This window comes from Tauraco erythrolophus, chromosome Z (assembly GCF_009769465.1).
Source record: "Tauraco erythrolophus isolate bTauEry1 chromosome Z, bTauEry1.pri, whole genome shotgun sequence".
Lineage (NCBI taxonomy): Eukaryota > Metazoa > Chordata > Aves > Musophagiformes > Musophagidae > Tauraco > Tauraco erythrolophus.
This window is the reverse complement of record NC_141496.1, coordinates 78,637,141-78,664,355: the sequence shown is the minus strand read 5'-3', so window position 1 is coordinate 78,664,355 and position 27,215 is coordinate 78,637,141. Positions and strand designations below refer to the sequence as shown.

Here is a 27,215-nt window from a genome sequence, read left to right as displayed (position 1 = left end):
GTAACAGAAAATCTATTCCTTTTGCTTTTTTATGTGGGACTAATACCTTAATATCCATAGAATTTCCAAGGAAAGACCTGTTCAGTAACTCATGTGAAATGTGTTGGAGGGAATTTGTATATACATATATATAATTGTGCAGCTACACAAATTTCCAAGTGGTATAATTTAAGTAGATGATTTAAGTTGAGCCCTGCCATTTGGCTGGGGCTTCCTTTTGTATGTTTTTTATTTTTAGATATTTGTCCCTATGTTGAATTCATAATGCATATCCAGGTCTGCTGGCCACAGATCTGTTGCCTTTGCGTGTGAAGTTAATTTTTTTCATGTTGCAAAGAATACTCAGCACTGATATCTGAAAACTCATGACAAAGAGGCTTGAATTTACAAATCTTTTGTTTATGTTTATTGTGATGCCTCATGCTGAAATACCTTGGACTAGAATAGGAGGAGATGTGGAAATCTGTTGTTTTGCTACAGTGGTACCTGCTGCCTTACCAGAAGCAGTGAAGGAACACCGAGGTCTCTGGCACAACAGACAGCAACTTGCAGAAGCTTTAGGCAATGCAAGTTGGTTAGAAGTTAATTTCAGTACTGGGAGTAAGAAGTAGGGCCAGGTGCTGAGCAAGCTGTTTTGATGTTGGGTCTTCTGAGGATTCTTTAATGCAGTGAATTACTGACTTGGCTGTTAATGAACCAGGGTTTTGTCTGTATACAATCCCCAACAAAAGCAAAATCCCCAGACGCATACTGTAAGATCCAAGCAAAAAAGTGCTCCATGCAGTATGACAAAGTGTTGACCCTTGACATCAGTGGGGGCTATCTTGATGTACATCAAGTTCATCTGTTCGGTCAAAGGATATACACAAAGAAGAATTTGGCCAGTGACTGAAGAATATTGCTTGCCATAAAGCATGATACTACAATTTTTTCATAAATACTTGTAAGCCGTGCATATTTTTATAGCTCTAAAACACATGTATGAGCTGTGTCTGGTAGAGTCCAGTCCAAAAAATATCAGTTAATAGTGACGGCTCTTCCCATGGTATGGATTGTTAACTGTGAAAAATGTGAACTGGCAAAAATCTAGAAGTATCACAGTGGATGTTTTTTCTCCTGCAGAGTAGGATGGAAAATAAAGCAATTGGTGAAGAAATACAAATATAAAAAATAGTAGAATTGGCAATTGCAAATCAAACCCTTGATAATTGCATTAATGGTAATGCATTCCATTCCAGTTCATGGTGAAGTAAAAGGAGTTGGTCTGGTAGATCAAATATGGCTTTCATTGCAAGACTGCGACAATGAAGGTGAGATGATAAAGCTATTCGGACTCCTAACCTATAAAGAGCAAAGACTATTGTTTTTAAATATACCTGATGAATTTACAGAATTATTTATTCTTAGAACAGATGTCATTATAAAATACTACATTTGTTTTCAGTTTTATTTCCAGGACCTCTCTTATTACATATATGTATATGTACATGTCTACATACATTTTTAGTTGAAAAAATATGTATTATGTCAAAATTGTGAAAATTTAGTGATGCATGCTAGGTTCCCTATAAATCTGGGAAATTATTTTTGCGTAACTATCAGGGCTTTGAATAGAGCTTGAAAGGGATTTTATTCTATTGAGATATTTGATAAATTGGGATGAAATAAAAAACAATGTGAGATTTTAACTTGCTGTCTTGTTTTGCTCATTACAAATACATTGTGAAGCAATTGGTAAGAATCCATTTGCTGTAAGCAAACCCAGCTGTATATCTAGGGAAAAGTCCCAAATACCATGTTTAGACTAGAGTTTTTAGATGAGTTGATTTTGATTTTTTGTGTTTGTTTTTTTTTTTTTTTAAGTTTGCTTACATGTTTTCAATCATCATCTTTTTTTCCAGTCCAGACAACAGTAAAATCACAAGAGCTTTCAAGTACCTGTTAATACATTTTTCAGACAAAATGTCAAAAATTGCTTTCTGTTCCATCAATATTGATTCATGGCACCAAGCCTAAATAATGAGAACTGGCCAAATACCAGACTTTTGCGTCCTACATTAACAAAACTGGTACAATTATTTTGAAAATTATTTAACCAGTTGCAATACTAGCATGCGTTTCATGTAACTGACACACCTCTTCCATTGTACTATACATAATCAGGAATAACTCCATTCGGTATTATCTGTTAAGTGGTTTCCCTGGAGAGTAGGCACAGTGTGTGGTTTGCATGTACTGTATAATTTCACTTGGTTCTGGGGCAAAGCACAGCAGTGATTGAGGCTACCAGTATGCCATCAAAGCAAATGGGGCTAGGGTACGTTCTCTGGCCCATAGAGAAAGGCATAGATTGTGTCCATGCCTTTAAAACTCTCTTCTCCCTCATCCCTAAAATAAGGTGGTCTTCTCCCTGCTGTGTATTGCAAATAGTTCCTGACCTATGCTCTATTTTGAGCCATACTGGGACATTATCTGGGAGACTGCTATTTATCTTATAAAGGTTAAATAATTGTGGATAAAAAGGAAGATACACCCCTGCCTAAGCCCGGGCTCTGCCCTACTTTTATTTACTGACACAAATGTGCCCTGAGCGTCTTTGTCTTTGAATTCTTTAGCTTAGTAAATGGGCCTGGAAGCAACTAGTCTTGCACATCCCATTTATACTGAAGAGTTTTTGGCTTGTTAACTGTTTGGATCTCGTTGTGTGTCTGTTCCACATCTGGAGTCACACAGTTTCTCTGGTAGGGCGGAGTCATTCAAGCTCTTGCTTGCAGCAGCCTTTCTCCAAGTAAGTCTGAGTTTATTTTCTGGGAGGAAGGTGGGGATGAGATGGGAACCCCATCAGGAAAGGAAGGCAGGTGTAAGTCCTCCTCCTGCACAAGGGGAGAACACCACCCTGGCCAATGCTGGCAGCGTTATGGCCAAAGCATTACTGGGTTCCAGGGACTCCCGACCTGTGACTGTTGCAGGCTAGGACCTGTTTCATTTCTGGAGCCCAATGGTAGTCTGTTGTTGTGTTTGCCTGACCAAAGAAGAGACAGGTTTGGCTATTTATTGATTGAAAAGCCAATGGGATTTGACTATGAAGACAGGGGACTCTGGATTTCTTAAACAATATGTTTAGAGGGAATTGTCATCAAGTAAAGCATCAATTTCTCTTCTTTCAGAAGAAATATCTCTATTTCAAATGCATTTCAAGCATTTTGTTAACCTTAATACGGCTACAAGATCATTCTTTCTGTAGAAAAGGGAAAAGAAAATTCAGAAAGCCCACTTTGGCAAGGCCACAGAAATAACTGAGCAAGAGCACTGTTCCTTTCCTGGTTCTGTTGCTACAAAGTTATATGATGGTAATACATTTGGGAATAGTTTTCTTTGATTGGGTAACAGGACCAGAGTTTTTTCCATGTGCACAGAGAGGGAAAGAATATTTATATTGCTGTTAACACAGCTCGGAAAGTTATATCCCTAGTGCATCAGTGGTAGCAGACAAATAGGATTCGAATAGTATATATAGCATACTGTGTGCCAGAGGTGGCTGAGAAGCCCAGCAGCTCCAGTTGCAGGAACACAGTTTCAAGTAAGAGAACAGTCTTACTCACTTAACTTGCTAATATCGTCCCCTAGCAGGTACGGCAATAAGCAGCCAAACATGGTATCCATTATAGACTCATGTCTAATTTATTTCATGTTAATGAAGTTTATAATTACATGGTATCATTTAGTAGAATTGTTTACTTTCTCCCATAAAATCACTGAGTCTTCAGATGGGGCTTTTTGGCTGTAGTTTAGGTGCAATTAGCCTTTTAAGTATAGCATGTGTTTTATTCTGTCAATAAGGTGCTGTAAGAGGTAGTAGCATTCATAAATACAAAGAGCAGGAGCTTCTCTTTTTCCCAAGACCATCTTCCATCTCTGTTCCTTCATGTATCCTATGAAGAGTGGTCCTTTGAATGGAGATCCATTTTGTGCCCCTGTAAAACTAAGAACTGAGTGAAGCAAACCAAGGCCACGCTGGAGTAAGTGCACATTGTTTTCCCTTTGGCTCCAAGCAGCTGTGATTCAGAAGGCTCAAACTGCTTCATTTATTACTGTGTTGTGCAGTATTTTTCCTTAAAAATGTTCTACGTCTTCTGTGTTTTGGAGGAATCACAGGGACATTCACAGCCAAGCAGTGTCTTTGGTGTGATTCCAACTTACTGCAGTATATGGGGGGAAAGAAAAGTCCCTGGAGCCTTGGAAGAGGTGCAGGACCTGAATGTATATACTTCAGGCTGCCTACAACATGTGTGCCAGACTTCGAGATGACTTTTCGGGAGTGTAAATCCAGACCACGAGGTCCGTGAGGAAACATCCAGTGCCTCATCCTTCTCTTCTCTCAAAGCCCATGTGTTGCCTTGGAGGAAGACTGATGTACATAAGGTTCAGTGGAAGGCAGCTGTAAGATTGTCCCTTCCCTGTGCTGTGACATTACGGTTTGTGGTATGAGATAACTAGCAAGGTTTTGGATTATTTTGGGTTTTTGCCTATGGGACCTATGTCTTAATTTTCCTATAAGGAGAGAATTTGGGGGCGAAATACTTAAGCCAAGATTGTAGCAAAATGGAACAATGATCTCTGGCCCTGAGGCCCTAAAATCTGCACAGGATGGAGGAAGAAAAGATGCGCAGAAATGACGTAGTAGTGTTCATGGAGCAAAACAGTAACAGCTAGCTGGGATTTGGCTCTCGGTCCATTATCCTGATCATTGACCACGCACAGATTAGTTTCTTTAAGGAAGATCATTAATTACCACATGCAAGTACTTGAATAGTAGTGACTGTAAAGCAGGGCAGTTGAGATTAATGAAGAAGACAAAAAGAATTGTTTTACCAGAGGCGCTCAGTGATTAGGATATGCATTTTGCACAAAGTATTCAGACTTCACAGACTCAAGGTAAAATGTCATGGAAAGGAAGCTGGAGAGTATCTCAGTAACAACTATGAGGCCTGTAGTGATCAAAGGAGTTAAAATTGTTGTAAGGCAACAGTAAGCAAAATAACCCCATTATAAATTAATACATATTATATAATTCCATAACTCTTAGTATACTGGAATGAACAACATTATTTCCCTAATTTGTATGTAAAATCTGACTTTGCCAGTTCTTTTCAAAAGGCCATATATTGAAAATGTGGATTATCTCTTGATCCTTGGAATTATACAAGGTAACGTGATGGTAGAGTTGGCTTCAAGATTCAGGTAGAGACACGATGGTTTTGAAGTTGACAGTGATTCTCTTTTTCAAAGGAGTAAGACATAATTACGCTGTGTCCTTCATGTGCTCTGATCTTCTTTCTTGTGGCTGTAAACTGACACTTGTCAAAACTGTATCTGTGTAGTAGCATTTCTGTATTTTATATGCATATCCATGAGTGTATTAAACACGAATGCTAGGGATGTCATAAGGTAAACAGCCTTTTTTCTTAACAGCTGTGACTTTTCAAGTACTTGCTGAGAGCTTTGAGAAAGGATTCCTTGATATGTTGATTGATCTCTCAGGCACACAGTGTTTCATGCAAAGGAAGTGTAAAATAACCTGCAGATGTCCGTGTTTTAAAATGCGTATGCAGATAGTAATTTGCTACGCCCTTTCCTGTGAGCTGAGTTTCTACTAATGTGTGTTTTCTGTGGTTCTATGGGGAGCTGCTGTTACTGTAGAACTCGGTTTCTAGTCTGAACAGTTGCTTATTCACAGTCTCTCTTTTTCACTTTAACCTGTCCCTGAGTTAGAAGCTATGCAAAATGTATGCACTGAGTAGCTCTGAGCACTGGTGGTTTGAGCCTCTGCTTCTGGTGTCCTTGACTCTCACTAATCAATAGCAAGCAAAACAACTTCGGCATCAGCAGCAGTACTGTAAAATGAAACGTCTGTTGGATGTTGTGCTGAAAGGCGTGAGGGTAATGACTCTCCTTGAGAAAGATGCAATATTATCTCCTTAAGAGCGCTGAGCGCAAATGTTTCGTTTTCCTCTGCCTGCTTGGAAAATGAGCGTATCTTCCAATGTATCATACTGGGAAATAAAACAAAAACTCCAAATCAGACTAAGGAAAAACAGATTAAGATATTAAATGGTCCCTGTTAGCAATGTAGAGGACTACTACCCCAAAATATTTTTGGCCTCTAAAATGCTGAGTAGACAGGTCAAGTTTTACTGTCTCTTGGTTCTAACTCATTGCACACTGAGAACAGTTTTATAGGGTCTATGCTAAAGTACATATAATTCTGTTTGACCCCCTTTCTCATTTTATGAACTTGTAGATCAATGAAACAAACCATTAAATAGATTGAATGCTGCCTGCAACACTAATGTTAATGGCTCCAATTTTATTAAGCCCAGTTGGAAATCTCATACAGGTGGCAGCATCCATAAACGGCAAACTATGTTTCTTTATCTGTCGAGCATAAATTCAAACATTAGAGGAGAAGCTAGTAATAGTGGAAATCTTTCTGAGATGTTGCAGTGTTTTGAAGATTTGTGAAGGAGAGCAAAAACTTTAAGTTTTGGATTACTATAAATAGTCCTGCGCTTAATATGGTGTTGTATTGTGTACTGCCTTCCTGGCTTTGTAAGCAACTGGAGCGCGTAAGAGGATCAAGACTCTTTATCTTGATGTACAACTTCATGGGATAGGCTGTTTAATCTCTTCCGGTCCTAGTTTTTCCAATTACTGAGTAAATTCAGTTATTGGAGAATCTGATCTGTAAAGAGAGGCTAATGTGAAATTCATATCCAGAATTTTCTGGGAATCCCTGGCCTCCTCTGGCACGCACTCTTAAGAGTGTGTCCAAGTCCGTGTGTTTTTAGGTCTTCGGTTTCATTTGTTTGTCTTCTATCCATGCTTTTATCTTTAGTTAAAGCAAGTAATTACATATGTCATTAGAGCTCTTAATGACATGAATGAAAATTGTTGTCGTAGTGCATCATGAGGTAAAAGTGATGTTTAGAAATACAGAAAAAGTTGTATTAAATGTTTATGTTTTGTGCTCTGAAACACAAGGCAGTATATAGCCTTGCAAAATCTGAATAATCTTGAGCAAAAGTATTAATTTCTTCAGATAACTTTATCTTCTGCTGCTGTAAAGGCATTGCTCTAAATAGGCAAGACATTATTCTTCTTCGTGCAATGAATGTTCTCCAGAAACCTATCCAGGAGCCTCTCCTTGCTTTCCGATAAAAATGAGGTGACATTTTGTCCTCATTTTGCCATAGCATTAGCCAGCACTGCTCTTTGAAGCAGTGGCTCAGATCCAAGAAGCAAATAAAACTAGGAATAAAATGTTTCATTTAGTTTTCTACTTGAAATCAGAAACTGACAACTTTGATAAGAATACCTTTTTAGGTAATGCAACTGTGTCTTCTCTTTGCCTTCTTCCCTTCTACTCAGCAATTTGAGCTTTCTCTGTATAAATCACTGTGTATTTAAAAAGATACATGCAGTGTTATGCTTGTTTTCCTCCAAGCTGGAAAAAGTAAAAATGTGAATTTATTTTTGCTTCAAAATACTCTGTTTAGATCAAGGCCCCAGCTAGCATTCTGCTTAGGATGAACCATATATACTTAGTGAAGAGAGAAAGTGTAACGAGACTTAACATCATCGAAACTTTCATTTGCTCAGCACTTCTTTTGCTTGTGCTTTCTCTTGAATGTTTGGGTTTACATACGTGATCTCCAAATTTATGCAACTCATATGTAGAGACGTATTTGGAGAGTGGGATGTGAGTATATGAAACTTAGCTTTGAATTCAGTTAAGTAAGTCATCATTTCAGGAAACTTTTGTTTACACTGGCAGAGTTTAGGTCAGGTTTGTAATGACCAAGAAAGTTTACCTGCAGACCTCCTAATTTATGTGCAACTCATCTGAATATATTATTTCAAATCCTGTTGGGAGTAAAGAGGATTTTAGACAACTAAAATTTATTATCTCGCTTTGTGAAAAAAGTTCAGAAGACGACCATGTCACAGAATTTTCCTTCCTGAATGACTCAGGAGAAGGCTTTATAGGGAACATAGCCTGTGAGAAGGGGCGTGATCAAGATTGTTTGGGACAGGTAGAAATTGAGCCTGTGGATGTCTGACTATCCCTGTAACAGTGATGTTCCCAAATATAGCAATACGTTAGATGTTATGATGCCGTTAACTGCTCAGTTCTGTGTTGTGTGCTGGTTAAAGGAGGAAAAAAATTGGCTTCTTTACTTACAAAAAGGATCATGTTTATGAAAGATTCTTCTTTCCAAATGAGCTCAGTATGTATAAACAAATGACTTTTTTGCTATTATACTTTTCTTTTTATGCTTTCTTTTCTAATGAATAGAAAACCTAAAACCAATTGGTCTTAAAGGCATTTTATTCAGCTCCCAGTGAGAGTAAACGATCATCCAGTATTTGAGATACAGATCTGCAAAGCTCTTGAGATAGTCAGTTCTGGTACTTCCAGAAAGACAGTTGTAGGATTAAAAAAAATCTTCACTGTTGGCTAAAGTGGATCCACATTAATAACGTAATTCAAACTACACTTTCTGTAGCACATTCTTTTTGAGGGAGAGCAGTTAGATGTAAATTTGATGTCCCCAAAATAGTGTATTGCAAAATCATTATGATGGTTTTTTTAAGACTAATAACTAATGTAGTGCTCACTTCAAAACTCTCTGAATGAAGAGCTGATATTGGAAATAAAGTATCAGCAGGTTACATTTTAAACTACTTATTCTTTATTGTCTTGGACACATTTGCATCTGAGAGAGACAGATACATAGTGTTCCCTTAAAGGATGAATGAAGTTCTGTCATTCCTTGTACAGGGAAGATGGATAGTTTTTTTTCTCTCTTCCACTTTTATTTTGAGTTTTTTATTTTTATTCTTCAGTGTACTTTCCTCTGCAAGTCTGAGTGACAGGTTACATAACAGCAGTGTTTTTTTAAAACTAATATTAAACTCAGAATCTAGTGCCCTAGCAGCAACTCAAGCCAAAAATCAGGCTTTGCCTCAACCTGCCTGGCTGCCTGCTTTTGCACTCTGAGAAGCCAGGACATAAGATATTATCTTCTAAATACCCACTGCCTGTAATATTTTGCCTGTGTTAACTCAATGACTCCAGATAGTCAGAGAGCTAGTGTACAAATTAAGTCCAGATTGCCTGCTGCGTAATGGGTTTGGAGCTTTTTCTACTTTTCCTGGAATCATTTTTTTAAAGCACTTCTGTTCAGTTTCTGCGACTTTATATTTCAGTCTTTTTTTCTTGCTCTATTTCACCTTTGTCCTGTCAGAGCCTTCCTACTTCCCCCTCACCTTCCCATTGCCCCGCAATTATTCTGTATTTCTATGTCCTTTTGTTTTCTACATACTTTACATGGTTGCTTTCCATGTTGCAGTGAATAAAGTCACTCTTCTTTTTTTAACTTTTTTTTTCTATTTTTTTTTTACTCCTTTCTATTAGCCGTTTTTTCCTTTAAAAGATGTATTTGTTGTGATTCATTCTTGTGCCTTCAATAGGACTTGCATGACTCCCTTGTGGTCTTCTTGACTCCTGTAGACTGCTCAGGTTGTAGGTCTGATTCTTCTTCCGTACTGGTTGTTTTAGACATCACTGTTGGCTACTAGAATTACTAATAATACTTACAGATGCAACTAAGAATGTAAGCAGATCTGTTGCCTACCTGTGTTTTCCATAGTACTGTACACGTAATAGTAGTCCACTGATTAACAACTTCCCAAATGAAAATTCAGAGATGGCTTTAAACATTGCAATGTGATTCACTGTGATTGCAGCAGACAAGGTAAAGAACAAACTAAAACGCCAGAAAGCTTTCACTTGCAAGGATTTGCTTTGCTGATAAAAGTGTGGTGTAGGTGTGTGTTTTTATATAAATACATATATCTGTCTTTTGATTTAGTGTCCAAGAATGTATGCAATCTCACAGATTTAAGAAAACAAAATTTCATGGAGAAGGTCTGAATGGCCTAGGAAATTTGAAGGGAGGGTAGCAACTGTGCAATAACTTTAAATTTTTGACTGCCAAAACCCTGATGATTCATCTCTTTTCCATCTAACCTGTAACTTCCAAACATCCTTTAGAAAGTTACTTAGGAGGTAGTGATTAACTCCAGTGACTCAGTAAAAATACTGCAGAAATGCCTGGAAAAGCCTGCCACCTTTGTACCACGTGCAGAAACATATCCTCAGTCTTCCTCAAACTCTGTTACATAGAGTTTACAACATGCATTTGCAGTTACGAAGGTCAACATATTTTATAGCTGTGCATTTTTCTTGACATTACAGTAAGTTTTTAGGGCAGTGATGTTAATACATTGTGTGACAAACTGAATTTTCAATGATACAATGTTGGTTTTGAATTCTCTCATTGAGAGTTTCATGGTATGGCAAAACTATATTAATCCACTTTAAGATATTTTATGTATGTGAGAGGAGGCAGTAGAAGTAGCAAGGACCCAAATGATGTAAGCTTCCGTGAGAGCACAGATTCCAACAATAACGTAGTGTTCCTCACAAGTTCTTAAGATATTTGTCACTGCATGTGGATATGACTGTAAGAAACTCATCTTCTCAATGTCAGTCTAGCCTAGAGCCTTCCTTTCCAGGTGTAACAGTCACTGTGCAGAAGCCTTGCTGTTCTGAGATGATGCTCACTTCCAGCTGATGCTATATTTTTGTCTGTGAATTAGCCAGGTCCCTTTGTTTCTTCTTGACGCCCTACACTAAACCTTATCAATTGTTTCAGAGAAAAGGAATTTTGCCACACCCTTTTGGAAATGTTCGGTGGCTCAGAGCTAGCATGTTCATCTTCTGAATGTGCCGTTACCTACTTTCAGGGTAGAAGTACTAAGAGTGCCTCAAGGTTAGAACAAGCAAGAAAATGCAATGTAAATGCATTAGTCATTGTTACTTGATTACTAACAGTCAAATTCAACTTCTCTTGAAATTGATAGGATAAGTCCCATTCATTTCAGGCAGATCAAGATTTGGCTCTGACTTGTTGTTTAAAGTGCCGTGGAATATAGATAAGCTTTCACTCTATAATTGAGAACTTACTAAAGCAAGGTACAAAAAAAACCCCAAGCAAACAAAAACTACTGGTGAAGTTTACATTTGCAGGGTAATAGTTCAACTCTCACATGTTTTTTTTTCAAATGTCATTAGAACAAGTAATGGTGACTGTCAACAGTGATGTACATAATAACTCAACTGCATCAGATAACAACAGACTGGGTAAGACAATGCTGTTCTAGGAAGTATTTATCCTACGGGGTCAGATAGTTGGATTTCACACAGGGCCAAACATAACCTTCTTTAACGTTAGTTAGTCGGGTAACATTTGGGGGGGGATAGGTGCACAGAGTTTCTCCTTCCTCTCAGAACAGAACAAGGGTTTTTACTTTTGTTTCAATGTGCCATCATATATAGGTGTTGATTTTTAAGTTCCTGTTGATGTTTAGGAACAATAATTTTTAAGATAATTAACCAGTACTTCCCCCAGCTCCACTTTTTTCTGCCATTACAAAGTCATTTAATGACATTAAGGGCAGGAGCCTGTCTGGAGCAGGCAGAAGGGATGATGTGCACAGAGCTAAGGTGTGAAACAAAGATGACAGAGGTATTGTACCAACAGTGACTCTGTGGTATAGCGGGGTTCCCTTCGCTTAGTCGATGGGCCAGACCAAAGACAGAGAACTTGATTATGTTCCCAGTCTTGTTTACCATAGGCCTTTGCCCAAGGCAGGACACCTGACTGAGGTTTTTCTGGCCCATGCATAGTACAGTCCCTGGCTGGAGAATTCTGGTTTTATTGTGTTACAGCTCAGTATGAATATTCTGATATGTTAAAGACAAATGAGTAACACGCCTTACACATTTTTGACAAATGAACAGAATTGTTGGCCACAAGATAGAGCTAATGTTGTCGTTTTCATAAATTCATGTACTTTTTTTAATTTAATATTTTATGTACGCTTTAAATGCACTTTATGTTTATGTGTTTGATTGTCAAGTATTCATTTGTGTTTGGACTTTTATATTAATTTTTCTTTGACTTTCTTTTAAAGCATGATTTCTCATATTTGATTTTATTTCTTTTAGGTTTTGTTTTATTTCATAAGATCCCACTGGATGGGTAAATGAAATAAGGAAAAGATGAGAAAGGGGCTGTTGAGCTTGTGGAAGCTGTATGCTGCACACAAGGGAGTGGACAGTGTTCTTGCCCAGTGAAGTACCACTTCCCTTGGACTTCTCTTTTAGGCATTGTTTGTGTTTGGAGAACTGTAGAAATACATTCAAATCAGTAGCTGTTTTTGCAAAAGCAGGGTGAAGCCAAGCCCTGAGGCAGCTATAAAACTCAAGAAAGTCTAGAAATAAGCTATCACACTTTTTCCTGTTGCCTTGTCCTCACTGTGTCTTCCAAAATGACATCGAGATGAAATTACATTATACTGTTTCCTTTGTCAATTTTTTTTCTGTTCGAACTTAACTGGAAAGATGTTGTTTTTATAAATAATATTTATCAAAGGTGAACTGCAAAGTTGCTTTTATTTTATTGCATTAGTGGCTCTGCAAAACTTCTACAAATGCTTAATTTGAGCATGTGTGTAAACTCATTGATTTCAATGGGAATGCTCATATCCTGAAAGGTAAGTTCTTGTATATTTTCAGGATATGGCCTTAAATCCTAAAGCGGTAATTTGCAGAGCTGGCCCTGCAAATCTCGTTTGTGTATGTGGTTCCACTGACTTTACCAGGCAGGTGGAGAGTACAGAAAGGTGGCAATACTTTTGTTTGTTAGGGCGTTTGGGTATTAAACCAGTGCCATCACTTACACATTCAGTTAGGTCGTGCTTATTCAATATAGTCCGTAAGTTTGAGTAAGTGTACAAATCTTTAGTAGGCTGGAATGCTGATTCTGAGCCAAGAGCAAGAATAACAACACTACAAGGTCGGTCCTTCAGACTGTATACTTGCAGGCCTATTTAACTGTTCATATTTAACTGTGAAGTATACTTCAAAGTATGCTTCAGTATACTTCAGAGGAGAGCCTACTCTCTTCTGAGAAGTTTCCTATAACAACTAAAGCTAAATGAAGGCACAAGCATTTTGCAAGAGAAGGAACAGCATTTAGATAGAGTGTTAGACATTCACTTTCATACTATTTACCTATCAAACCCTGAGTTTATGACTTGATCTTTTCAGTTTAGGGAATCATTGTAAGAAAGATGAAATTTCTGAATTTGTAACTGAGAGTTACCTACAAAGACTAAGAGCAAGACTGAGACAGATGCTTACATTTTCTATGCATTTTTATTACATTTCAGAGCTAGGGTTTGATTTTACAATCAAATTAAGGATTTGATCCTTAGAATCATAGAATGGCATAGGCTGGAAGGGACCGTAGAGATCATCTAATGCAACCTCCCTGTCATGGGCAGGGACACCTCTCAACTTACAGTCACGGTTAGTAAAAAATAAAAAATGGTAACGTTTTGTGTCTCTTGTGTTTGCTTTTCATTGTTTGGTCTTTTTAATTTCAGGCATTTTCACTCTTCCATTGAAACACTGTTGTCTTTTCTTTTTCTGTGGTCTTTTACAGCATATACCATCCCTCTCTTTATACAATACTACCTTGACTCTTTTGGTTTATCTCCATATACTTAGCAGCTTCTTGCCTTTTAAGACTCTCAGTACTGCGACTTTTTTCTTGTGTTCTCTCCAGTCTCTCGCATCCAAGTTCTTTATTCCTGCTGTGCTCAAGTTTTGGAAATATCCTTATTAGTCAAGAATGTCCACATTTGCATTCTTCTAGGCCTATGTAGTGAGATACTTCCTTTCTCTTGCCACTGGCTAGGGAAAGGGAGTGCAGTTGCTAAAGTGGTTTCTTCATTTCTCCAAAATATGTCCCAAAGATGTGTTCTTCTCCCCTCATTAAAGAAGAGGACAGAGCTGGAAGTCTACTGATGACCCAGGAATTGTGGTGTCTTTGTCACCCTGCACATGCTGTGGTTGTCTGAGGAGGGAAGGCAGCGATTAAGGATATCCGTCATAGTTCCTGTTTGAAGTTAAATGTCAACAAGTGTTCTGCTGTTCCTCAGAAGCAATGTTAGGAACGTCTGCCTTTTTTCCTCCCTGAGTCTATGTGGACATTGTCTTATTGTGGAGAGATACTACCATTCTCTTCTGCTTACTGATTCTCTTTTAACTTCCTTTTAATTATTTTCTTGTCAGACTTCTTGCTTAGCCATGAATCTCTCCTCCTGTTGAAATAATATCTGATGCCATTGAGCTGATCCTAAATCAATGGAAAATCATTTAGGTTAGCAATATTTGAACTAAAGTCAGTGGAGTTACATCAAATGTAATTTGGATCATGAACAGAGCTTGACCCAGTAGCCCAGATTACAGTCTTAAGTTTTGCTGGGATGGAGTCAACATATTTCAGTTATGTATTCACAATTTATTGCCCAATAAATGAGGTGAGAATCTGAACTCTTCTCTTTTGGCAGGGAAAAGGCAAACTTGCAGAGCTGGAATTTGGCAGTTGATTTTTGAAATATTTAATTTTTAAAGGTAGTTCTTTCTGATTCATAATATTTATATGCATAAATATGCACAGTTATTGATTGGGGATTTTACGTGATATTTTTGTAATTTATTTTGTAGCACTTTGCAGTTCATCTTTATGGTATAGGAGTAGATTTGACCTTCAAATATTTCAGCATGTACTGACACAGTATTTTGGATTTTATGTAATCGTGGAGGTAACTTTAATAAACCACAACTGATTTATGCACCAGTGAAATATATATATTTATATATATATAGTAGAATATCCTTCTTACATATTTTGTACTATATCTTTTATATTAGCCACTCAGTGCACTATTACTTGATGCAGATATTCACAGAACCTTATGGATTACAGCACATGATTTGTTACTAATAATGTCTTAACGCAAATGTTTAATGCTTGATGGAAAAAGACTATGTGTTCCTAAAATGGTTTCTTTTTGGTATGAGGACAGAGCCTCTTGAAGCTAAGGCAGCTAAACTTCTAACGTGGAAATAATAGTACCCACTAGCTCCTGTCTTTCAGCTTGATTGTAAGTGACATTGCCTGTAACTGTAGAGATTCTGATCTGCCCAAATGGTGTTGGTTTACAAAGGGCTCAGTTAATTACGAATTCTTGACCTCCTTAAAATAAAGTGAGACTCAAACTAAGAATCGTGCAGGAGCCATTAACATGGTAAAAGTTGCTGAACATCCAGGATTTGACATTAAAAAGCTTTTATATTGTTTCACTGAGCAATAAAAAAAGGCTATGAAATGTCTAAAGGCAGAGTTGCTATTTTTTTTTCACTGTGCCAGACATGAAACTAAAATAAAAGCATATTTCTAATGTTCTGCTAGAAGGGGTTTGTTTATACTAGAATTTACTTTAAATTGGCATTTAATATACTCAGAGAAGTACTGAGATAAGCTGTTGAGCAGTTTGATGGACAGATTAGTTGGAAGACTGAAGAGGAAGCACTGCTGGGGGTGTTTTGGTGTGAGGCAAGGCATATCATCCGGTCTGTTAAATAAACCTGTTCGTGTTGAATTTGGTGGAAGTTTGACCAGTGGCCAAGTCTATGTTGCAAATGAGTGCATTGTTCCCAGGCAGAGCCCAGGGCCTGTGTCGTGCTTGCTGCAGCTGCCTGCCATGCCAGTCAAGGTGGGGGTCCTCATCAAGGCTGTTCCTACAGAAAGGAGTTTGGGGACCATGTCTTTTTTTGATGGGAGTCATAGGAGCTCACGGCCAGGCTGCTGTGATGCATTTGCATGGCAATATGTGTGTGTCTGAGTGCCCTAATCTATGCAAGGCAGTCCCCGACCTTTCCACTGCCTTTGACTACCAGCTGGATCTCTCCCATGCAGCAGTGAAGAAAACCATTCATTTCAGTGGGAGCAAGATCCTTGGGGGCAGCAGACAGCGCCAAGAAAACTGGTGGACAGCTAGTTGGAACCAATTATACTTCAAATAGTTCTCACAGGAATTGCTCTTTCTTTTTTGACTGCCAGCAGAAGCACTAGAAATCTGTTTCTTTCCTAGGGTGCAGCTAATCCCTAAGTAAAGTTTTTCAAAGACTAAAAAACTTATGGAAGTTTGCCATGTAGGAATGACTGGCACACTTCCTACTGGCTCTTTATGCAACAGCATTCATACAAGGGTCCAGTTTCTCAGTCCCTTCACCCAGCCATCCATGGTAAGTTGTCATTTAATCATCATCATGAGGACCAGCACTTTGCAGCTGATTGAATGCTTAAAAACTTGAAAATGGTTTGTAAAGTTGGAAGCCTTTATGAGACAGATTGAAAAATGCATCCTTTCTGACATCTTTTTAATTCAGCCATCCTTTTCCAGTTGCATATAATTTGAAAGTTATTAATGGATTGAGCAGCTAAGTATTTTGTTCATGTTCATTTCAAAAGAAAACTCCAGAAGCTTACCTGAAAGTTTTTAGTATTTTCTTCTCCTCTTGTTCTTGTTCTTGTTCTTGTTCTTGTTCTTGTTCTTGTTCTTGTTCTTGTTCTTGTTCTTGTTCTTGTTCTTGTTCTTGTTCTTGTTCTTCTTCCTCTTCTTCCTGTTCTTCCTCTTCTTCCTCTTCTTCCTCTTCCTCCTCTTCCTCTTCCTCTTCCTCTTCCTCTTCCTCTTCCTCTTCTTCCTCCTCTTCTTCTTCCTCTTCCTCTTCTTCTTCCTCTTCCTCTTCTTCTTCCTCTTCCTCTTCTTCTTCTTCTTCTTCTTCTTCCTCTTCTTCTTCTTCTTCCTCATCATTCTCTCTGGCTTCTTCTCTTCCTTCCAGTTTTCAGTGGTCTGTCTTTCCTTCTCTTCCGATCTTGAGAGAGATCAACATCTTCCTTCATGAGCTGCAGAAAGCTCTCTTCTCCATAGGGTGCAAGTGTGCAGGGTCTTCAAATATCTTTTTGAGGGGCTTTGCAGTCATTATATGAAGATGTAAAATATTCCAGATTATAGTGTAGGCCCACGTTATGCCAGATTTTGTCATCTAATCTCCACAGGAAGATTTTATGGATGGTTGGAAGCATTGAGAAGTATAAATACAGCATTATAGGAAGCACAGAGAACATCGGTACTGTGTATTTCACATGTTTCACAGCTCGTTTTGTTGTCCGACTTCCATGGGATAATGTATATCCCCAAACTTTTGAAGTTGACTTTCATTTGTTCTGTTTTTCTTTTGTACATACAAATTAAATCTGCTGTGAAGACAGAAAATGATGCATTAATTCAAAATAAGTGTAGCTGTTTAGTTCCACAAGCATATAGACTGTATGATCAAACTTGTAGAATATGTCTTTTAATCAAACCTCAAGCTTAACTGGTTAACTTATTTTCCTCAAAAGACTGAAAGAGCCCACATTAGGGTGTGTATTGTTCTGATATGGATGTGCTATATCCTTCTAATTTTAATAGCATCCTTCCATGATTAGCTGTATTTTTGCAGCTGCAAGGAGTGTGGTGGCTAAACACATGTCCTGGTCTAGAGCAGAGTTGCAGACAGCATTGAGCCAAGCTGCTTTCATTTTGAAGAGGGCAATTCCTCCGTAGTCCCTAGAGGCAACGACTCACAGCAGTGTTACTAAGCATATTATGTCTTAATATAGGAGGAAACTCCCCTCGTTGCATACACATTTTTACTGTAACTTTGTTCCTTGGCTGGAATGACAAGAACAGTGATATAGGATTTCAGGGAACTATCTGATATTCAAGCAAGTAGAAGGCAAAGTCATGGCCTTCTTGTGATGGCTTTGATTTTTTCTTGATGTAAGCAGTGTAGGGCCCACTCCTCAGGCATGTCCACATTAGGAGAAATCCTGTTTTTTTTCCTGAGATTTTTTTTTTTTTCTCACACAGCTATTTCATTGATACTACTGGCTTTACTAGCATGAGGGCAGAGTCAGGCTGCCATGCCACTGCACAAACCCGAGACCACAGTCTTTGTCAAATATATTTGAAATGTCTTCCACTGCCATTCAGAGCCCTGTGTTCCTTGGTCTTTCTTAGATTTCAGGTTGAACTTAGAATCATAGAATCATAGAATGGTTAGGGTTGGAAGGGACCTTAAAGATCATCTAGTTCCAACCCCCCTGCCATGGGCAGGGAAACTCTCCACTACACCAGGTTGCCCAAAGCCTCATCCAACCTGGCCTTGAAGTTCAAGATAGGAAGAGAGTAATTCAGTTGGTATCAAAGTATAGAACTTAAGCACCTGTTGAAAAAAAATACATTTTAAATGATAGCACAAAATTGCTTCTACTGTAATGTAACGTCACATCATAAAAAAAGTTTGCTGTAATCCAGCAAGCTGTGAGTCTTTTCTGTCTTTCTCCCCTCTAATTCTTCATGTTTAAACTGGTTTCTATTTCTTGTAAATAATAGACAATCATTGTTTTTATTCCCAGGTACTACCATAACAGTTTGGACAATCTATACTTACAAAAATGTACTTGAACTTACTTTTAAGAGCCCAATAAAGTTTTATAACTCATTATCATTGTGTCTTTCACTCGCTGTAAATTGATCACATCTAGTATTTTGTTAGTAATTGTGCAGTGTATTGGAAAATATGTGAATCTTGGAGTTCCTCACCTGTTATCTGTTGTTATAAATGTGCTTATTGTTCCTCTTGTTTTCTGGTGAACAGTGAGATTCAACTCCTTAATTATATTTTTATAGCATCTTGAAAGTTATCCTATTTAAAAAACACCGTCTGCCCCCCAAAAAACCCATTTGCAATAGTTTTATTTCTATTTAATTTAATTCAAATGTATATGTGTTTAGCATTCAATCAAGTGTGTGTGTACTGAGATCAAATGACTACATATTCGGCTGTTGGCCATAAGACAGCAAGTTTTACGTGTCAGGCCATGCTTCATCTACTCAGAACTTAAAGTAGAAAAAGTTGGTTGGTTGAATACTCAAGTAAGCTGTGCAGATTTTCCAGACTATTTTGAGGAAACATGAGTGCTGTGATTTGAAGGGTGTGTTTTGCTTTGGTACTTCTGTTTGTTGGCCTGGACCATCTGGATTTCTTGACAGACCTAATGAAACAGAGTACAAAGGAATATTGAAATGCCTATGTCACAGTTTAAGCCCAAGGTTTTCCCTTTTTTGCTTTTTATTAGGGCATGCCATATTTTCCCATGAATTTGATTGCTGTATTTATACCATAGCAGATGTGGATATTGCATTACATATTCATTTTCTTGCTTCTGAAATGCTTGGTCACATCACATTTTTCTCTTCTGGGAGCTCAGCATATCTCTGAGCATTGTACCAAATCTGTTTTGTATTCCCTTAGGAAATTTAGAGTTTTTCACCTATTGGCACAATTATGATATTATATAGTGTATTTTTCACATATGCTTTTTTATCATCATCTATGTAAAATATGCTTTTGGAACTAATTTGCTGTATCCTCGAAACAGGCTCAAGTAAAGTTCCATTCTTTTTTCAAGAGAAGCTTTCAATAAGACTTGCTTTTACAAGTAAATTGTGATATTGATTAAGCTGCTAGATACAATTCCTTGAAAGAAAGTATTCAAACAATATAAAATATATCAAATATTAGATTTGAAAAAATGATCTACCAAGTAGAAGAACATATTGAAATTGTGATGTATTGGATATTTTTTTGAGTGGTGTAATCCCATCGTAGAAGGCCACCAAATATGTCAGGCATGATCTGCCATTAGTGAAGCCATGTTGGCTGTCACCAATCACCTCCTTATTTTCTATGTGCCTTAGCATAGTCGCCAGGAGGATCTGCTCCATGATCTTGCTGGGCACAGAGGTGAGACTGACTGGCCTGTAGTTTCCTGGGTCTTCTTTTTTTCCCGTTTTAAAGATGGGGACTATGTTTCCCCTTTTCCAGTCAGTGGGAACTTCACCAGACTACCACAACTTCTGAAACATGATGGATAGTGGCTTAGCAACTTCATCCGCCAGTTCTCTCAGGACCCGCGGCTGCGCCTCATCAGGTCCCATGGACTTGTGCACCTTCAGGTTCTTTAGATGGTCTTGGACCTGATCTTCTCCTACAGTGGGCAGTTCTTCATTCTCCCAGTCCCTGCCTTTGCCTTCTGGGGCTTGGGCTGTGCAGCTGGAGCTCTTGCCAGTGAAAATTGAAGCAAAGAAGTCATTGAGTACCTCAACCTTCTCCATATCCTGGGTAGCCAGGTCTCCTGTTTTCTTCTGGAGAGGGGCAATGTTTTCCCTAGATCTCTTTTTATCACTGACATACCTATGGAAGTTTTTCTTGTCACTCTTGATGTCCCTGGCTAGATTTAATTCTATCAGGGCTTTAGGTTTCCTAACCTGAGCTCTGGTTGCTCAAACAATTTCTTTGTATTCCTCCCAGGATACCTGTTCTTACTTCCACTTCTGTAGGCCTCCTTTTTCTGTTTGAGTTGGTCCAGGAGCTCCTTGTTCGTCCATGCAGGCCTCCTGATGTTCCTGCCTGACTTCCTCCTTGTTGGAATGCACCGCTTCTGAACTTGAAGAAGATAATCTTTGAATATTAACCAGCTTTCTTGGGCTCTTACCTCCAGGGCTTCATCCCTTTGTACACTATGAAGGAGATCCCTGAAGAGGCTGAAGTCTGTGAAATCCCAGATAGTGTCCTGGAATAAGTTAGAATATGAACATGGCAGTGTCTTTCATACCTGCATTTATTCTTGCCACATGGAAATACTGTGCTACTTACACATCCAGAAGAAGCAGAGTATTCAACTGGCTGTTCTGACCATGACACCTTCCCAAGAGAGCTGGGAATGCTCCCATATGCAAAAGGAGCATATGCAAGTCTGTGTTGGGAACCATCTGTTGACGACATCGCAGATCATGTTTCCTCAGTAATTCTTAATAGCTAATATTAGGTATGAGCAGTTAGAGAACTGGAGGTAGTGAAACTCACTATGACCAGATGGGTAATTGGTTGTGGAGTTTCTTGAAGAGTAGTGTGATCCCAGTGAAGAGTCACCACATTTTCCCCTGGAAGGTTTTTAGCACAATTTCAATGTCCACAGCATTGAAGTCAATAGTGCCTCAGGAGTGGATGCGTCATCCTTGCCTCAGGGAACATGATCCAAGAAAACAACTAGTTCTATATAAACCTTTGTCCGAGGGCTGGGTAACGTTTCTTTCAGTTTGTTGTCAGTCCATGCTGAGTTTTTGTAATGTCTTTACTCCAGCAGACATCCCAACATAGACCTTGCTGCCTAAACCAGCATTCCCCTTTCTTTTTCTAAAGATGCATGCCACGTAATCAATTGTAATGCTTCCTCATGAGACCTAGCATGGTGCTGAGGTCAGACCTTGTAAGTTAGCTCACGCTCTTCTACCCGAGATGGTCTCAGAGTGAAGGTCAATAGAGCTAGCCATGTCAGAGATTCCTGTCACACTTGAACCTGATTAATACATAGTCATAAGATATTGGTTCACTTCTGTTAAGTGTCATAAGACTCATTGGAAATATCCAAGGACTGTATGTACCTGTACAGATTAACTATTAGAATTAGAACAAAATGCGAAGTCTTGATAAGTCTATGCTTTGTAGAAGAAAACATTTACATAAGACTCCCATTTTCATTCAGATTCAAAACAGTGTATATTACCATAAATACGAGAGACAAAAGTTAAAATATGAAAGAAAATCAGTGTTGGCTTCCTCATGGTAAGCCCTGCTCAATGATTTTTCTATTAATGTCAGGTGATTAAATGAAAGACCTAGGAAGTTAATTTCTCTCTTACTTTTATCTTTTACAAGCCAAAAGTAATTTTTTGGCAGTCTGAGGTACTACCTCTGTGTTGTAATATATCTGTCTGCCTGTCTTGTTGAAGTCTGTCTTCTGGGTACAAGGTAGCCCAGTGACAGATATCTCAGTCCCTGATGGGTCTTGTGAAGGCTTCTACCACACAAGCAGTAACTGTGTTATTACTAATTACTCAACTGTCTCATTTTCCAATTCACATAATGTTTTTTAAATATGACCCAGATTGTCAACTCTGCATTTGTTTGCTTAGGAGAGAAAGAATCAAGATCAGGTAAGTTGTCTGTGAATTGCCTGAGCATTCCCTTTTCTTCAGTAACCACCAGGCCTTTGAGGTACGGTTTTTGAAGCAAAACGTGCAGAGACCAACTTTTTACTTGCTGTGTGGTTACCTCTTCCTGTATGTCAGCATTGGTTTTCCCTTGGGAGTTGGCATAATCTCTTTCCAGGTAAAGAGTCACACTTTATTACTCTTCATCATTGAGTTAAAAAAAGCGTGAAGGGCCACGTGCCTCTTCAAGAGGAAGGCAAAGATTTATTGTAACTGCTTTTATTTTCTAAAGAGGACGCCAAGTTTCCATTCCCTGCTGCTACTTCGCACTTCGTTGGAATCTAAATGTATGTATAGCCCTCTTGCTGCTGAACTCGGCTACCCTGGGACCCAGGTGAAGTTGTTACCTGTCATTAGAACAACGGGGGGCAGTTGTTCCTAACTGTGAGGCTGTAACATTTTTTGCGCCTGGGTTCTGGTCCTAACTATGCCCATGGTGAGAGTGGCAGTAACCGCTAGTGATTTGTAGATGGCCCACATGATAGCAGTTTGATCAGTGATTGCCAGGGGACAGATACTCATGCCAAGAAAGGGCAACCTTTGGCAGATGAAGCAGAGAGGCTGAGGATTGATGGCAGGGAGACGGAGTTATCCTGTCGTCAGTCTAATTACAAAGGGTTTGGTCGTCTCTAGGAGGGGAGTGGAAATTTCAAAAAACTTTTAGTGTTTTTTTCACCATTTGGAGACATGCAGGTCTTGCTTCGGATGCCATAAATCCAGCTACTGTGAGATTTATTTGTTTAATACAGAATATAAATGTAATTTTAACTTGCTGCATTCATAAGGAATTCCATCTGCATGTTGCAGGATGCAAAGAGTCTGTGCAGATGCTTGCCTGGTTACAGCAGAGCCCTGGCTCTGACCCCAGATAGAGCATAGTACTGTATTCCCCTATAAAATAAATCAGGGGCATTTATTCGTCTGAAATTGTTGTCATCACTGCAGTTACAGACAGGAGAAATTGTGCGTGCGTGTGTGGTCCTGCCCAGAGTCACATCCTTCTCTTACTCAAGTAATTTTATCTGCCTCAGGATTCTAGGGAGGGCTGTTAGTGTACCACATATTAAATTTTCCCTGAGTAATTTGTAGCTGTTTTCTTTAGCATTCTGTAACTTTTTGTTATCGCTACCTACACGTCGCAATTGAAAGTGCGTGGCTTGTGCGGCCGGATTCTCCCATGTTTTTCCTTGCCTTGCGTTTATGTTTATGCCATGCAACTGTAAAATGCTAACAGATCAGTCTGTCCAGCAGTGAATATATCTGCGTGGCATGCGAAACCATGAGGAACTCAAAATCAGTAGAGACTGAGAAAGGTGTGAGTTCGATCCTTTAACCAATTCACGTCAGCTAAGAGGACAACTTCCAGTATTTGCCGGTCTTAAGTACTACTACTCCCTACTATTTGGGAATGGTAAATTTTAAACCTTGAAGTTCATTGCCTCTGAACGTTTGTAGGAGTAAACATCTCAGATCTTGCCAGACATTTAGTATAAAAAGGAAATGACAAGAAAATGAAGCCACGCAATTTTAATTCCAAAACTGTAAGGCTTTTGTGGTGTTTAATCCATAATAGCCAGATTCCATGTAAGATCTGTATTTATCTGTGGTTTTGTTTTTTCTACAAAATGATCTTTTAAGAGATTATGTAGGTGTAAAATATCGCTATATATTACAGTTTTAGTCATGTGTTACTAACAGAGTGAAGAAAGTAATCTCATTTTTCACTATTAGTATTGAATGAGTTTATATATGATACATACTTAGAAATTTGCTTTAGAACCCAGATCAGTGAGTTTAATTCAACAGGGCCAGCTCGTTTTAAATTCAGGACCCCAACATCTTTATGCTGGTGTTTGAATCATTAGTACTGTATTGATCTTTATTTTGCAAGTGATGGTGGTCCCTAAACATACAGCTTTTCATTAAGCATTATAAGAAATATCCCTGGGTGTGAATATTAGCTATTTTTTTAGCAATAATTGCTTGGCAATTTGAAATGAAATTGGTGTCAGATGGCATTGCTAGTGGTCTAAAACGTCAAGAATCTGTTGTAATCATACTTTTGAAAATGAAGTTTCATTAAAAAAATTACATCTGTAGTGAGATCCTACATTATTCTTGCTTTTGAATAAAAATTTAAATGGATGAGTAGCTCAGGACTTAATTTTTGCTTCATTTTGTGGGCTGTTTAGATGACTTAACTGTTTCAGGTTGTCCTGTCTTCGTACCTTGGGTTTTGCTACCACACCATGAAAGCACGGTGAAATTGGCTGGTAAAGTAAGAAAAGCTGACACTGTCTTAACAAACCAAATTCTAATGCTTCTGGAAACTGTACTGGAGAACAAAACCATCCCAACCACTCAGTCGATAAACGGTGTATTTCTTAAAAATGAGTTTCTTTATCCATCTAAGGTAACATGACCAAGTGGAGGGAGCAGCCAGCAAAACCTGAGGACCCCAGGGCAGTGTGGCATCCTCTCCCTGCAAAGCCAGGTACCTCCCTAGGGATAACGGGCTCCTTTGGCCATGGATGTGGTGGTCCAGCCACCACTGGCAGAAGTCAAATGAAGCTGTTGCGTGTTGGCTGCTTCCTGCCATCTCTCCTCTGAGGTGTCTTATCTCTGTGGCACAGAGCCCAGCTTAAAGCCTCCCAAAGGGGTGTGCGCCCAGGCATGCTCCCAGTGCTGGAACAGCACAGATGACTGTGAATGGCTCCAGTAGGTTTTTGTGATGATGAGTGTGCTGCACTGCCTCCAGCTAGTGCTGTTTGCTGAGGATCCAGGCTTGCTTCTTTGCCCCTTTCCTGCTTCTTGTCAGGCCTTAAAGAGGAGGAGGGAAGGGAGATACTGCGGGAGGGATTCACTTCTGCTGGCTCCCAGCCCAGCGTTAAATGCTCTCCTGCGAGATGGCTTGTCCGCCTCGCATCCGTCCCTCCTCTGCAAGTCCATGTGACTGTGTGACTGAAAGGTGAAAGACCAAAATCTTGCTAAATCCCAGCAGCACCATCATGAAAACCTTGCTCTGTAGCTTTTTTACATTTCTGGTGGCATGCAGCAAATCGCACTGTCTTTAATCCTCTCCCTGGCAAAACTCCCACTGAAGTCAGTGGGAGTTTTGTCTGAGCATGACCAGAGTTGGAATTTCAGGTTTTGGTCCTATATTAATTTCTCAGCAAGAAAGAGAAATGGATTTTATAGATTTTCCGTTAAACGTTAGGAAGACATGAAACTGTCATTCTCTGTAATGTAGTGGTACAAATATGGGCAATTACCTTTTTGGCATTGCCTCTTGAGAATAATACAGATCTATTACTTTAACCCATTCATAACATAATTCATGTGCAGCCGTATATTATAGATGCTGCCTTTCACTGACACAACTAAGTGCCACAGCAGCACAAGACTTCATTTACCAAAAAGGTTGTCATCATTCTTAATACGAAGACTGCAGTCCTGATTCCACTGTCATTCATAGGGATTTTGCATCATTGTCAATTTAATAAATTACTCTCGGTTTCACTCTTTCATCCTGTCCCCAAATTTGTTTTTCTCCACATTTTTGATGAACTAGCTAGTTGGAGCTTAGCACATTATTTTGTATAAAAAAAAATAAAAAAGAAAAACCTCACCTGGCAAAGTCAAGTAAGGTGTAGAAAAATCTTTGGGGGAAGTAGATGTGAAAATGAAAAACTTTCAGTTCACTGAAATTTTGGTATAAATGTGTGGGCCCCAGAGAATGAAATACTAAGCGATTATGTTCCTGCACTGAAGTCCAGTTCTTGGTTATTTAGTATTAGTGTACTTGAAGTGAGAGTGTGCATTTTTCGTGCACGTAGGAAGTGCACTTGTCTGCCTTTTGCAGTCTGGTCCTTTGAGACCTGTTTGTGTATGACCATTGCAGACTCCAATTTTGAATCTAGTCCAGTGCATTAGAGGATTGTGGCTGTGCATGGTTTGGTTTGTTTTGCAGTCTTTGAAGGCAAGAAGATTATTTTTGCAGATCAAGTCAGAGATACACTAATTAGGGAAGTTTATATGGTCTTCTACTTCAGTTGGTGCTAATGTTCTACATGTGTTCATTAGATACATACAGAATTACAAAACCATTTTTTTCTGCTTTGTAGTATTTGCTTTTAATGGTGGTCAGAATAAGGCTATATTATCAGCTTCCTTTAGCAGTTCCTTTCTGAAAGTATTTGATTTCCATGCAAATCTGTTCTGATAAATCTGTTGCTAAGAAACAGCATGACTGAATTTTTGGTAAAGGAGGAAGTTATACTGAGAATAAATGAGTATCACCCTAAAATACTTGAGTTTAACAAGTACTAATGCTATTTAATGCTAACACATAAATTACAGCATTGCAGGAAGCCATGTGGACAATTGGGAACAGAATATTACAAGGTGATAGGAAGCTGCAGATTTAAGAAGTCCAGGGAGATGTTATAAAAAGAGAGGATAGATTAGCCAGGTGGTTGAGAGAGAATCAGTTGAGAGAGGCAAAACTCTTCATAAAGGAAGAAGTGAGCAAATAAACAGAGGAGGCACATCAGAAAGAAGCTACAGGTGAATACTTGGTAAAGTAGTCAGAAGTAGTAGAAGATGCAGAAGTAATTTATGAAAATACGTGCAGCATCCTGAAAAATGAGAAACACTGCTTTATTTAGAGCCCTGCAGAATAGAAACAGTGATGCTTCCAATATTTTAGCAAAACCTCTTTGTGGTTTCTTGACCAGTTTTGTGACCAGTTTCACAATTAATGTGTCTATTTTCGAATCTGCTGTACCAAAACTGTCAGAACTTGGTTTAGAGTGTGGCCACCTCTGGGACAGCTGAGCTAATGGTATGACGCAAATAGATTTGAGTCTGGGTGATTTACCTTCTTACCATACAGACAATTTCAAGGAAAGCTGGCAGAAGTGGAATCTCCAGCAGATGAGGCATCATGTGGCAGGGAGGAGGAGGTGGCTGTAAACGGCAGTAGAGGATCAACATCTAGAGGCAGGTCA

General features: G+C 38.8%; 1 protein-coding gene across 5 annotated transcripts in view; it reads left to right on the top strand.

Annotated features, from left to right (window-relative positions):
- Positions 1-27,215, top strand: part of NTRK2 (neurotrophic receptor tyrosine kinase 2) — a 202,918-nt gene that overhangs the window by 80,788 nt on the left and 94,915 nt on the right. Inside the window, exons 12-14 of one of the 5 annotated variants that reach the window (XM_086628707.1) lie at positions 1,239-1,310; positions 11,201-11,269; positions 12,137-12,174. The exons of 2 other annotated variants lie outside the window; for them this stretch is intronic. In XM_086628707.1, coding sequence (XP_086484833.1) covers positions 1,239-1,310; positions 11,201-11,269; positions 12,137-12,174 — 179 coding nt within the window. Of the gene's footprint in view, positions 1-858; positions 889-1,235; positions 1,311-11,200; positions 11,270-12,136; positions 12,175-27,215 lie in introns of those variants that run through there. 2 more of the 5 variants (XM_086628703.1, XM_086628704.1) reach the window with 2 other exon arrangements.